The 14,441-nt window shown below is 40.5% G+C and overlaps 1 protein-coding gene across 5 annotated transcripts in view; it reads right to left on the bottom strand.

The window, feature by feature from the left end:
- Nucleotides 1-8,254: 8,254 nt before the first annotated feature.
- Nucleotides 8,255-14,441, bottom strand: part of ZNF516 (zinc finger protein 516) — a 155,368-nt gene continuing 149,181 nt past the window's right edge. For all 5 annotated transcript variants that reach the window (XM_075062903.1, XM_075062905.1, XM_075062904.1 and 2 more), the window contains one exon: nucleotides 8,255-11,187. In XM_075062903.1, the coding sequence (XP_074919004.1) occupies nucleotides 11,128-11,187 (60 nt within the window). In that variant the 3' untranslated portion in view covers nucleotides 8,255-11,127. The remainder of the gene's footprint in view (nucleotides 11,188-14,441) is intronic.

Genomic DNA, 14,441 nt, shown 5'->3' with positions numbered 1-14,441 from the left:
CTGATTGAACTAACCTCGTTATCTCTAGCTTGCTTGCTAGCATATATATACCTACCCCTAGAAATTTCCACTACCTGCGTCTGACGAAGTGGGTATTCACCCACGAAAGCTCATGCTCCAAAACTTCCGTTAGTCTATAAGGTGCCACAGGATTCTCTGCTGCTTTATTTGTCCTTAAATAAAATCTTACCCCCTTCCAGACAAAAATGGACAAAAGTTATATCTTTGTTCACAGATATGTTGTGTAATTAAAAATTAAGGGCTTAAAAAAATTAAGCATTAAATTTTCTCTATTGAATTCTAGGGAAAAAAAAGTTTCCCATAGATAAGTTAGAGCAATCAGTGGCAGCACCACCTTTCTGGCCCTCATTCTTATTTTCTCTTTATATAGAGTAGCTTCTGGAAGTGTAGAAAGAATGTAACATAGGGATCCCTGGCCTGGGTAAGACCTTCCTGCATTAAATATTGTAGGACAGCAAGTAACCATCCCTTCCTAGCCCTGGTCAAATGCAAAAGTTCATACCTAGCACTTTATGCACTCCCTGATGGCTAAGGGTCAGATTGTAGCTCAGTCTATGCAGCTTTACAGAAACATAAGGGACAGTAAGACTTCCCAGCAAGCCCCTCTGTGGCCTCCCAGGACTTGAGAGTCCAGTGTATTAGGGATAAGTAAGTACTACATGCTCACTACTCTTCCCCCAACAAGTGGGAGGAAAGTAGGAGGAGCCAAAAGTTCCTTCCCGAACCATCAATCAACGTAGCCAAGCTGCTGGAGGGAGAGGTAATAATCTGGTACTGGTAGGGATCAATAATAGATTCCTATTCCCCTGAAATAAGGTGGGACAAGGGAAGAAATCCCTGGGCTGCTCCTTGACCAGTGCAGCAACTTACTGTCCCTTATGTAGGGCAGATTGTACTACAAGAGCCAAGATGTAGATTCCGGTTTTGTTTTATAATATGACATTAATGGTAAGTGGAGAAATAAATCCACTAAAGGAAGAAAATTAAATATAAAAGACATCCTCAACACCACAGACATTGTGCCCAAACATTGCCTGGAGCATGGCTGGGTTTGTTTGTCGTCCTTAACATTAATGTAGATTTTAGAATTTAGTTTATTATTTTTTCTAGGTGAGCATAACTTGCATTGAGATGGCACCCATGAGATTAGATTAAAATTGCAAGCGCATTTCAATACCCTGGAATTAATTAACTAATTGGAAATAAATGGCATATTTACCTCAGGAAGGACTTTGGAATCAGACCTCAGAGAATTGGATAATCTTGTAGTTAAGGTACTGGACTGGTATTCAGGTGATATGGGTCCAATTCTTGGCTGTGTCAAAGACTTCCTAAGTGATTTTAGGATGTCACAAAATCTCTTTGACTCAGTTCTACATTTGGAAAATGGAGTTAATACTTCTTTGGACTACTCTGTGTCTTCTCTGTTTAGACTGTTTAGGGACTGCCTCTATGTGTCTGTACAGTGTCTATCTTGCTTGAGGCTGCTAAGCAGCTCTGTAATCCAAATATGGACCTTTAAAACATAATAGAAACTCAATAATCTTGCAAAAAATTATTGTCCTTAAAGAAGTATTAGAAATGATCTGGAGAATAACTAAAAATACATATTGTCCAATGAGTCACTCAGAAGCTTCTGATAATTACCAAATACGGTTAGGCACAGCTGCCAAGGAATTTAAGAACATTTTTTTTAAGTATTTGATATGACCTCTCCAAACCAGCTTCTGTAAGAATGTTGGTCAAGTCAATTTAAAGCCTACCAGCGATTACTATTATAATGATGCCTGTTCCCAGGATGTCAATGAAGTGTTCAAGTTGGGGGAAGGCTAGCTCAGTGGTTTGAGCATTGGCCTGCTAAACCCAGGGTTGTGAGCTCAATCCTTGAGAAGGCCACTTAGGGATCTGAAGCAAAATCAGTACTTGGTCCTGCCTAGTGAAGGCAGAAGGCTGGACTCAATGACCTTTCAAGGTCCCTTCCAGTTCTAGGAGATAAGTATACTCATTTTTTTTTATATAACTATTTCTTGCAAGTTCAAATTACTGGAGTCATTCTGACCAATGCAACAAATTCCTGTTTACAACATTCAAGGAATGTTTTTCTAGTCATTTGAGTTTACTTTTATTTTTCAAAGAATCTAGTAACATTTATGCAAAAGACTATTTTTCTTCAAAATACTCACAGAGTACAACTCCAAGAACTACATTCATGTGGCTTAGTGATAACTACAGCTACCTTTGTGTTTCTTTTAAAGTTGCTGTTGACTTAACAATGGTAGCTAATTTTATCCCTGCAGAGAATAAATTCACTTGACAAAGAATTTCATTTCATGCTTAGGAAAGCTAGCACTAGCAATGACCTTACTGCTGTTTCTCAAACTGCTTCCTTTACGCTTCCTCCACATGTAATTCCTCACATCATTTTGCATTGTTGGGGCATACAAAAGCCATCTGAGTACCTTATACAGGGAATACCTTCATAAAGTGTCTCTTTCTATGAAGGCACCAAAACTTTTGGAGACAGTGTAAAAAATGGAGTAGCCCGTAAACAGTGCACTATGAAGTAAATCATCAGCCTTACTGGCAGCGAGTGAAAAGCCTATGTCATTTTTTGACTCTTGCTCACTGCCTGTCCTTCCTGCTGCCCTGAACTGGTAAATTGCTTTGTCCAGCATCACCTACAACACCGAGCAAAAGGACGGATCTATAAAATCATCCATCAAATTATCTTTAGCAGCGACAAATGGAGAATTCACCTGAATTTCCCTTGGGTCTGTTTGGATATATTCCTAGTGCTCAGGATCAACATGCCTCCAGAAAAAAATATATAAAAAAAAAAGGTAAAAGCAGGCTTCTTGAATCATGCTGCTGCCCCTGCCTACACTTGGGCCAAATTCTGCTGTAGTCTGTACTTTCACAGTGGCTGGCACTTACGCAGACAAGCCATCCCAAGATCACTGGCCTGAGTTCGTGTAACTTAGTGTGGTCCTGCAAGGGGAAGCATGTACAAGACAAGCCTGGTAAGTCTTCCCAGTTGGCTGGTATGTTCCTGGCTTCAGTCAGATTCTGCACCACTCCAGCCTAATGGCTGAAATCTGCTGATGTGAAGAGCGGATGAGACACTCTCTATAGTTAGGGCTGCTCTAGGAAGTCTTTCCTTGGGAGTCCTTAGTCTAACTGTAGAGAGACCTGGTTGGGATGACAATAATCATAAAGAACACAATCCTGCAAACCCCATCCCATGGCCACTGAGTTGGAGCTAAGGCTAGAGTGATGCTCATTGGGGCAGAGTTCTAGCCACCTCTCCCTGGCCACAAGGGAATGAGCCAGGGGGCAGGCAGAACCAGGGCTGGAGGCCTAGTGAGCAAGGGGCAGGAAGAGCTCAGCACCCAGACAGGAGACAGCAAGTCCAGACAGAACATCCACAGCTGATAGCTGGAATCAGAGAGATCCCCAGCTCAGGGCAAGCTGCAGCCAGTACCAGGGGCAGCAACTCAACCACATCCCTCCACCCACTTCAGGACAAGGAGCAATCAGGAGCAAACTATCTCAAGGAGCATCCAGGGAGATGCCAGAACCAGCCAGGAGCACAGCGATTCCCAGGTTCATAAAGCTTGTCCCATGCTGTAGTCTTGCCAGACTTTCTTAAGGTCTCCCTCCTCAAACTTCAGCTCTGACCTCAACATACCAATGGAATTTTAAGTACTACACTGTTAGCTGTTAAGCTGACACCCCATCAGTTACTCACATGTAGAGGGGCAGACTACTGTGCCAGCAGCTGTAGCACTGCTTTCACAAAGGTTTGTGGTACAGGAGAGAATAATGCTGACAAGATTCTACCAAATACGTAGAATCCTCCCCCATATTAAAAAAAAAAAAAAGTAGAAAAGGTTAGTCTCCTGTTCAGCAGAATTCACGAAGGTCTCAATACGTATTCAGCCACTACAGCTGTACTACCCTGCTAAACTGCACAAGCTGAGCCTGGTATTATTACACGCAGGAGCAGCGCCAGGGTTTCTGACGCCCTAGGCGGACGGCCATTTCGCCGCCCCCCGCGGGTCCGGTGGACCTACCATAGTCATGCCGGCAGACAGTCTGCTGCTGGAATGGCTCCAGTGGAGCTGCCGCAGTCGTGTCGGCGGGCGGTCCGCTGGTCTAAAGGCTCCGGTGGAGCTGCCGCAGGCATGACTGCGGTAGGTCCGCCGGAGCCTTTAGACCAGCGGACTGCCCGCCGAAATGACTGCGACAGCTCCACTGGAGCCTTTCCAGCAGCGGACCGTCCGCCAGCATGACTGCGGTAGGTCCACTGGACCCGCATGCTGCCCCCCCCCCCGGCAAAATAGCACCCCCCCAAAATTCTGGCGCCCTAGGCCATTGCCTAGGTCACCTAAATGGTAGCGCCAGCCCTGATTACACTCATTGCCCGTTTGATGATAGCAGGCAAAATGCTTGGCTGAAGTTGAGTAAGCCTGGGGAAACGTTCCAAAGTATCTGTCTAAAAATTGCTCAGACACCATAGTACCTGGAGGATTTCCCTTTGTTGCCCATCAGTTGAAAGGACAAAGAGCTCATGAAACAAGAAGATATCAAATCAAATACAAGAAGAATTCAGCTCTTCCCTTACAGAAGGCCTTATTTAGAACTGGTGGGGGAGGGGGTATCTCTGACACTTTATATGGTAATGTACTTTAGGCTGCTCACTATTGTCCCCTTTTGCTTTTTGCCTGCCAGACACCCAAGTCCATGGGAATAGTGGGGAATAGAATATGGAGGGTTCTTCACTGCTTCAGACCCAGATTCTGGAGATCAACTCTCTCCTCTGAAGCACAGTGCAGATAGGCCCTGGGTAACAGGAAGAATCAAACAATACTTCCTTTAATGATCCTTACAAATCATAAAAACTAATCCCAAAGTGGTAAGAATGAAGGGTCTTTTCCCATTCTGTAAACATGGGGTTTACTTCTCCTGCATATCTGTCCCATGTTGTTTTCATAGGTTCTCTGACATTCTCACTTTACACATCAATTGTTTTTCAGAACACCACAGTGGAATTCTGTGGAATACCTTAGTGGCAGGAACCAAGCTATGTACTTGTTATCCAAAGCCACTTCCACATAAACTAGAGGAATCTGCTTCCTAGAGTTGCTAATGAACTGTGGATTTAGAAAGAGCTGGCACACATTCTTTTGTCTCGTGTCCTAACTGAAAATGGGCCACTTACAAGACTAATAAAGCCTTTTCCTCTGCCTAGATAATCTTCCTTCCCTTGAGGATCTTCTATAGCACAGTGCTTAGGCAGATGATGAGCTATATGCACTAATCTCATTTCACAGCAAAGGAAGATAGGTATCATTTTCTGACCTCTTCAAGACTAACTCAACTTTGAAGGAAATACTGATGACACAGGTAATAGAGCCTCTCTCCAGAAGCACAAACATAAAGCCATCCATGCCACTCTGCTGCTCACCATAATGTTAGTCTGTGGTTGTAAGAATTTCAAAAGGTATAATCACAAAGGTGGGAAGCCATTTTAATAGTACATTTATTTTCTTAAAGGCGTGAGGCACCCCCAGCTCTTTCAAGCAATACCCTATGATGTGACCTACAAATACAGTATCCTGGAGAGTGCTATCTACATATATCCTCCAGCAGCCTCAAAGGATTGTTGCAATGCAACATCTGCTTAAAAAATATTATGTCCTCTAAAGTGATGATCCATCATGTTTTTCTCATTTTTTGTCACAAAATAATTCAGGTTCAGGCAATGAGCACCTGTCTTGCAGGATAAGATGACACATCAGCTTTAAACTGTTGGAAGATTCCTGTTGCTTCCAGTTTGTCTATTTTATTTCATAATTAGATGGGGGCCCTAATAAAGTAGGTTGGGGCAGACAGACCTTCTCCTAACTGAGTTTCATGATCTCTACTTCATCCCCATCCTTTTAGACATAACTGCTGCTTTTTCACATTGTTGACTACACTTTTCAAAACACCTTCACCACTTTGAGTTCCATGTTAACCTCTATTGATTCAGTTTCAGCTCTATCTTTCCACCATTTTTATCTTGTCTCCATATAGTCCTGTATCTTGGCTAACTCTTCCTGCATATCTCACCATCAATTTCAACTTAATGTGGGCAAAACTAAACTCCTTATCTCTTCTAAACCCTCTCCACTAACCCCTTCCACTGAAAAGGTCAACATTCTCCTTCTTACTCAAGCCCACAGTCTGGGGGTCATCTTTGACTCATCCTTCTCCTTGCCTCAAATATCCAAGTTGCTGCCAAGTCCTGCTGCTGCATCTTACTCAACAACTTGAAGAACTGAGCTATTCTATCTATCCCCACAACAAAAGCTCTCATTCACACTGACAACAAGCCTATAAGAAGCAATTTGGAAATACTTATCCTATTAAATACCTATGTATTTCTATTAACATAACTGCATATATATTTTGCTGCTACTCCCTACCCCCCATCTTTTTGTCTGTCTTTAGGTTGTGAGATCATTAGGGAAAGGGATTGTACCTTTTTCTTTGTTTGGAAAATGCCTATCACATGACAGGTGCTATTGGAAATAAATTAAGATTACATTTTACCTTGAGAAGGTTAAAGAGGTCAATTTCGTTAGTTTGCGATTCCTGCAGTGACAGATGATAGAAAATCTCCCCAGATCAATCCAATTGCAATATAGTAATTACTGTAATAGAGCTGAGATCCCAGCATGCAGCCTGCTAATTGTCTTCAGGGAATGCCAACATATACACCCTTATGTGGTAAGCCAGCTCTGCTCTCAGTTGTGATGATATAGGGTTGTAGTTCCAGTTCTCCCTGTCCCCTCTGCAATGGGTAGTGCCCCAGAAGGCAGTAGCAAGAGGCAGTCTTGCTCTCAGCAGAGTGCAGGCACTCAGAAAATGTTTGGTCCATGAACAGAGGGGAGGTATCTTGAGTCATCCCGCTTCCCTCTGCACCTGTGCTGGCCCAATGCACAGTGTCTTCCAATATATGATGTTCTTAGTAAAAGAGGTAAGTGTGCGTTATAAATATTTCTGTTTTATCTTAGTGTCCCTCTAACTTTTTCTGAAACATACTGGGTTCTAACAAGCACACGTTAGTCAAAGCTCCCACTGAAATCAGTAGGATTACCTACCTACAGTAGGATTTACCTAAGAGGGCAAAATTTGACCAGTATGGAACTGAACAATGAAAGCAAAAAACACAAAAAGTGACTTGGAGGACAATGGATTGCTTTGTATGAAACCGATGAATTACAAAAACTGGACTGATGTTTTTTTACATGAAGAACAATCTGCTGTTTTTAAATTTGTTGGAATGCAAGTCAAGAAGAGAATCAACTGTGAAATGGTACCCTGCTTCAAACTCTTCACTCCAGTCCTTCTCTCCCCGCAGGCTAGTTAAATCACACATTTTGGGAATTGCAAAAGAGAAATTCCTAATGTGTCAATGCATTCTCATCATTTCATAGGGCTGCACAAATATTTCTATAGTTAAATACACAAGTATGGAGAAAAATGTACAGGCCAAGTTGTGAATGCCCAAAAGTGAGCATTTGAGAACACATGCATACGAATGTAAGTAAAAGGTTCACAAATGTATAATATACTCTGAAATATTGACTGAGACAAATGTATATGTGCATTCCAAAATATAAAAATGTTGTATGCAGCATGAGGCACTCTTAGAAGGTATCATGCTTACACAGATTACCATGAAATGTACACACTGTCAAAGCTTGGAGATCACTCAACAGACAGATTTCACCTGACTGACAAATACAGGCTGATACTTTCCAAAGGGTAATTTCCTTTAATTAGCTGTTTTCATGTAAGCAGTGTCCTTCTTGGGGTGGGGATGGCAATTTGTGCTGAGCTTTTCCACTAAGTGGTTTTGAAACACAAAACTAAAACCTGTTTTGGCTTTATGATTTGCTTCCCCCCACCCGCTTTATTTTTTTTTAAACCATGTAAGAATTTATTCATACATTTTTGACAGTAAGAATTCCAGGATGCAAACAGAAACACAGCAATACACTAGTTGATTATCTTCAAGAAGAGGTTACTTTGAGTCTGACAACATTTTGGTCAATCTAAAACATTCACTATAGAAAAAATATTGTGGCAGAGAATCTTTCTGTCACTTGCTTTTTTAAGTATGACGAAAAATAAAGGCAAAAACAGAGAGAGAAAAAGAGGGATGGCAGATACACTGAGAATCTGCAGTATAGATAATCATACCCTTTATTGGCTAAGTTACATTAGACTGCAACACTGTAAAAACCTGTTAAGGAGAGGAAACAGTAGATTGGCAGAGGTAGTAGAAAGTCTGTAACAGTCAGAAGATGGCTTACAGGAGTGTGTCATGCTAAAAAATCATCATGCTGTTTAAAAAAGCTGATCAAAACCAATTAACTAAATAAATAAAGAACACAAATCATTTTAAATACTATGGCCTAACTGAATTAAAAAATCAATACAATACAATGATAAAGAAGGAACAAGAAAGCCTGGGATTCACATCTGAAAGTGGCTGGTCTTTGAGGTTGGCTCTCTCTCACCAACTCCTCCCATTTCCTGTTTAATTAGGTGAAAATCTCATTTCTGTGCTATACACAGCATATAATTATTTAAACTGATTTCCCTTACTGTTGTTCTTCATGTAGCTAAATTATGATTGTAACTTTGCTGATTAGTACCCAGTAATGGCAGTGACAGCACTATCCTCGCCTCTGTCAGGTATTCTGGAAAAAAGGTTCCAGAAAGCAACATCTGCTCTAAATATTAATTATGATTTTCCGCATCAGCTTGCAAAACAGGAAAAAATAAAAAAAATTACAAATGTACACTACACTTTTATGCCATTTTGGGTACAGAAGAGATTTTAATAACTAAAACACAAACAAATAAGATAAGCAACTAGCTTTCGTGCATTCCTGAACTGTCATCATTACTTTCATCAAAGAAAAATATGACTCAGAAAGCAACCAAAAAAGCTAGTGCAAACCCCAAAATGATGATCATTAATCCACACAGCAATTTTGTGTGTATGTGTCTGTGTGCGTGTACACAATGGAATGTGTCTGGCGACTTCCCTCAAAATAACTTTACAAAACAGTCAATGGCAGTCACTTATAAATATTTGCACAGACATTCCTAACTACACCAGGACTACAGAGAATCCTGGTACACATCTGGTGTAAAAGTATGAGAAAAAATTAGTAAAAAAAAATTACACATGAAAGTTATATTTGCATTTTTGCAAGTGTTGCAAAGTAACAAGAACTGTCAAGTAATTCACAACAAGTAACAAGTAGTAGCCAGAACCAATTATTGACTAAGTTTAAAAACAAACAAAGCAAAACAAACAAACAAACAAACAAAACCCTAAAAAAACCCCAAGCAAACAAAAAAAATGGTTAAAACAGAAAAATCACGCTTTATGTTTTTTGTTTTGGTTTTTTTTTTAAACAAATCTCTGTGTCAGAAGCCCATTTACTACAAAAACAGCACTATTCCATTATTGTATTAAGTAAACTGTTGCTCTCGCCGGTATTAAAGGTTAGCATCATTTCTGTACATGTAAAATTATTGCTTTTTTTTGAAAAATATAATTAGCATGCTAGTTTTTTTTAATCCATTTCCTGCCTTTACAAAATGTTACAATTAAAAAAAAACACCTAGTAAAGCTTTTGCAAAAAATTTCACAGAACATTTTCTTTCAAGGCAGCAGTAACTTTTGATAATGCATAAAATATGTGCAAAATCTGAAACTCTCAGAAATATTACCATCACACACAGTGTCACAGCAATGAGAAAAGAAAATATTTATATCTGTGGAATACATTTTTTTAATTGCTTACACTGCATGGTTTACCAACCTATGTGCCACAACCTCCACCTTGAAAACTTGCATTTAAAAGAGTTACTGTAGAAGAGGTATATAAAGCTCTTTTTTCCCTTCTAACACCACCAGTGATAACCAAGTACAAGACATGACACATTATATGAACATTAACCTGCCACCACAAAAGAAGTTACTCATCTTTTCAAAATGTCACCAAGCCCAGAAAGGAAGGGTAACTGGCTTGCTGAACAAAAATACAGGAGCGTCCAGTACCCTAAGGGCCTAGGTCAGCCTGAACTTGTTCAGCGACTCCTTTTCTATTAAAAACGTACAGATCAGCGGCTTTAAACAGCTGAATAATTTTTTAAAACGTGCAGACTTCCTTTGTGATCAGGTCAAAGAAAGTAGCCCTGTTACAAAAAAGGTCCTGAGAGTAAAACACCAAAGCCTATTTTTCTTAGTGTTCAACCAGCTTTTTCTTTTCCAACGCAGAATATAAGCATTTCTGTGGAAGTGTTTCAATTTCCATATTCACATACTATTAATGGTGCGCAGTCAAGAACAAGAGATTTAGAAATCCAAGTGGTCCCCAAACTGTAATGAAATAAACCATTGTAGAATGATGGTCTCCTCTTTAGTCCTTCATGAAGCACTGCTCTCCAAAGCACCAAATGCCACCTCTTTCCCCCTCCCCGTCCTTCTTTTTAAAAGTTTATTTTTCCTCATGACAAGCAGTGGCAGTTTAATTAATTAATACTTGTTCGGCCCCCAATCCACTGCCGTTTTTCAAATGTATCAAATAGTCACTCTGAGCATCAGGGAGGTTTTTGTTACAGTACTTAAATTCTTCACGCTGTCCAAATCACATATAGTTTAATTATTCCAGTGTCTCAAACTTATCTTGATTAATATAGATGCCTTGCACTGCCACAGTGCTTGCCAACTCCACTGTTTATTATAAAGGAAATAAGGAACCATGGGACTGATTAGTATGTCAATTTATATATATCTTGTGTAGCATCTTCATTTATTTTAAAATGATTAACAGTGCAGAGGCATCTCCATTCTAGCAGAGCACTGTTTTCACTCTAGCATAGTGACTCCAGAGATTTGATGGCTTGTAGGGAAGTTTTCCAGCTGTTCTTCTATAGGGTTGTTAGGATCATCACTTTGTGGTTGTTGGAATCGTCAATCAGGGTACTGGCTGTTGTCAAAGGGTACCCAGTGCACACACTGTACATGTGTTTTTAGGTTCCCTTTCTGAGAGGCACTGTATGGACAATATCTGCATTGGAATGGTCTCTCCCCTACAAGAAAAAAGACAGAGAAAAGCTCATTCCTTCCTCTTGTTTTCTAAGTATAATCTTCCTATTAACACTACATCTCTGCTCCTATTCAGAACCATCATGCATATCTGAGCTACATTTTTTAGCATTATGCACATTAATTTTGACCTACTACATCACAAAGAGTTATTTTTTAATAATCTCCAGTGAGAGCAAAGCATGTCAGGCTCCTATAAACTGTTTGACATACTAGAATAGCAAATAATAGTGACTGAAGGAGCACTTAAGAAAAGGTTAAGAATGGCTGGGAGAGGAAGGACTCCAAAAAGCAGAATTCTTCAGTAACAAAAAGGGATTTATAACTGAACAATAGTGTTTTTTTAAAAAAAGGGAATTTGAGGGCCACAGAAGGAGAGAGAAAAGACAGGCAAAAATTTAACATAGCTCTGTCCAAACCTGTGAGGGATTTTTACCAATTTTCATAAATAATTACCATGTTGGAAAAGCAGAAAGGAATATTCTAAAAAATCAAGTGACCTGCAAGATAAAATTGGGAATAAATGGGAGCCTGTAGCTCCCAGGGTAAGCTTTAAAATGGCATTCAGAAACCACTGTATGAACAATGCTGTTTACAATCCTGATGACTAAAACAACATGGCAAGATTAATCTTACATAAATACATTAACCTTAAGCTAAAGTCCTGATGAAGTGAAACAGACCATTTTATATTAGCACGACATAAAATACGACACCCATGGAAAATCCCAGCAAGTTTCAAGCTGTGCCTATTGCAGCCTTGGAAATAGCTAAAGAAAACCCAGCTCTGGTTGACATAATGTATTAAGTGTATCTCTTTTGTTAATAGATTTAGAAAATTCCTAATTAAAGCTGGCCCGAGATTCATGACATTTACCAGTCAAAGTCTGGGGTAAGTCAGAAAGATTTGCAACAAAATTAAAGAAAAAAAAAGCTGCTGTACAGGCTGCAGTATATTTGAAATGTAGGAAATAGTAACTGAACGAGAGATGTGATAAAACTTCCTTAGTTGGATGCTGAATTTCCTGCAGTAAACTAAGAAAGATGTTTTACATTTTTGCACGGCTACATCATGCCTGAGAGACAGAGCCACAATTCCAAGAGAAAGCACTATCATTAAAACATCTCGCACTGAACCAGCCAGAGATACACTGGGGAACATGGGAGAGAATTCTTTGTACTTGGAGGGAGGGACACATCTTGCCCCAGTTTCTCTGGGTAAGAATTGTAAAAAGGACCCTGGCCTGAGGATGCAATTAGGGGTAATTCTGTAGCACAGCTAAACCACTCAGTACTTGGGGAGCAAGGTTTGCCCTAAAGGTCCAGCTGCAATCCACCCACAGATAAGAGTGCCACCAGTAGCACAGTAACATGAAAGGGGTTATCATCTTTCCCACAAGATACAAAAGTACAGAGGGGACCAAGAGCTGTGGAGGTGGGTGGGAGAGGATGGCAATTCCCTTCCTAACAGACCAAGTTAGCAGAATTCTCCTAAAGAAGACGACCACTCCTAAGGGCCAAATTTCCCTACACTGAGAGGAAATTTCAGCCTTCAGCAAATGTGAATATAAAATGGGAGTGTACAATTTCCATCTTAAGAGAAATAGCAAAAAAGTACATGAGCAGAGATCAGACAAAATGTTATTTCTTCACAGTGGGGAAGGAGACTTCAAACTCTTGTAGGCAAATGCAGTCACTCTAGATTGGGGAGAGGGAGGCACTGTCACACCCTGTAAGCATACAGTGTTTAGGGCACCTCAGTGCTTTTCAGTCAGCTTCATTTGACGTTATGCTTGCAAAAATATTCAAACACAAGTGCCTGCTCACTTGCATTTGCACATGCAAATTCGGTAGATGGTGGTCCACTAATGGATTTATCTGCTAAAAATTGAGAACTGTACAATTGTGCAAATATGTTTTTGCAAGCAGAATATTAAAAGCTGCTGCTAAAAATGTGGCTCTTAAAGTGAGCACTGCCTTAGCTGTTGCGTGGTACATTTGGCATTTTTTAACATATGGAGATGGAACTATTTCTTCCAAAGGAGGAACTTTGCCATTTAAAATGGTGGGTTCGTCTCTCACTAGTGGAAAAAAATAACTCCTTTCAAGAAAAGGAGAAGGATGTCTTAGACAGACTAAACATAAAGCTATCAAATCAAAACTGGTTTGCACACCAGATCTCCCTTGTGAGAGCTTTCACATGTTCTGCTACAAGATGATGGCACCTTGCAGGTTTTTGAACCTATATTTGGATAAATCACTGTTAAATTACTGAAAAAAATTGCAACACAGTGACAACTTTCAATTTGGAAAGATTGCCTCCTTCAGTTTGCAGATAAGTGAGAAAAAGTTGGGACAAGAGCTGCATTCACAGAAGTCATCTGTGATGTTTGTGAACTAAAAGACATACAGTATATGCATAATACTCATATTCAAGAGCAACAACCTACATGATTCCTGGATTATTTGCATTATAATCCACATCCATGAATGAGACAAATTAGGTTGCCATTTATTTGTTCATTATCTATGATTTTGATTAATGGAATTCTTGTTCCCAATATAACTATTTAAAAATAACATTTGCAATAATGTGAAATGAACTATTAATCATGATCCTGCCCGCGGAGTCCACCGCGGTCCCCGACTTTCCTTCACTTCTGTTTTGGCGGCTAGCCTTAAATGGCCGTTGCAGAATGGGCGCAGTCTTAAGGAAAGGATAATGGCGATTCCCCAAGGCACTTAAGACAGGAGTCGTAGAGGAATCCTCCTCGTCGGCATCGGCCTATTGCCAGCGCGACACTGCTATATACAACGCCGACGACGCCCAGGGCGGAGGGGCTGGAGAGCGGGTGAGGGCGCAGGACGCTGGTAGGGAAAGCCCAGAACCGCGAAAACTAATTACTAACAAATATCACTAACAACTATACTTTAAACCTGTCAATAAACTAATTAACTAAGTAAAAACAAGAACGATTAAGTAACAAAGAACAAAACGAGTGATTGAGCTAGGGAACAATCGGAAAGGTCAGGTTAAACCACTGCACCCACTGTTCCAACGACCAGACACGGGGCGTAAAGAGGAACTGAAGGGTGCGACGGCTTGGGGTAACTTATGCGGCGCCAGGTGGCGCCAAACTGCAGGGGCCCCAGTCGACCCTGCGAAGTGTGCAGAGGGTAAATAGTCTTCCGACGGCGTGCACGAGCGCGCACACACCTACCTGGAAATGGATACGAC

This window comes from Chelonoidis abingdonii, chromosome 2, assembly GCF_003597395.2.
Source record: "Chelonoidis abingdonii isolate Lonesome George chromosome 2, CheloAbing_2.0, whole genome shotgun sequence".
Taxonomy (NCBI): domain Eukaryota; kingdom Metazoa; phylum Chordata; order Testudines; family Testudinidae; genus Chelonoidis; species Chelonoidis abingdonii.
This window is presented reverse-complemented; position numbering and strand designations above follow the sequence as displayed.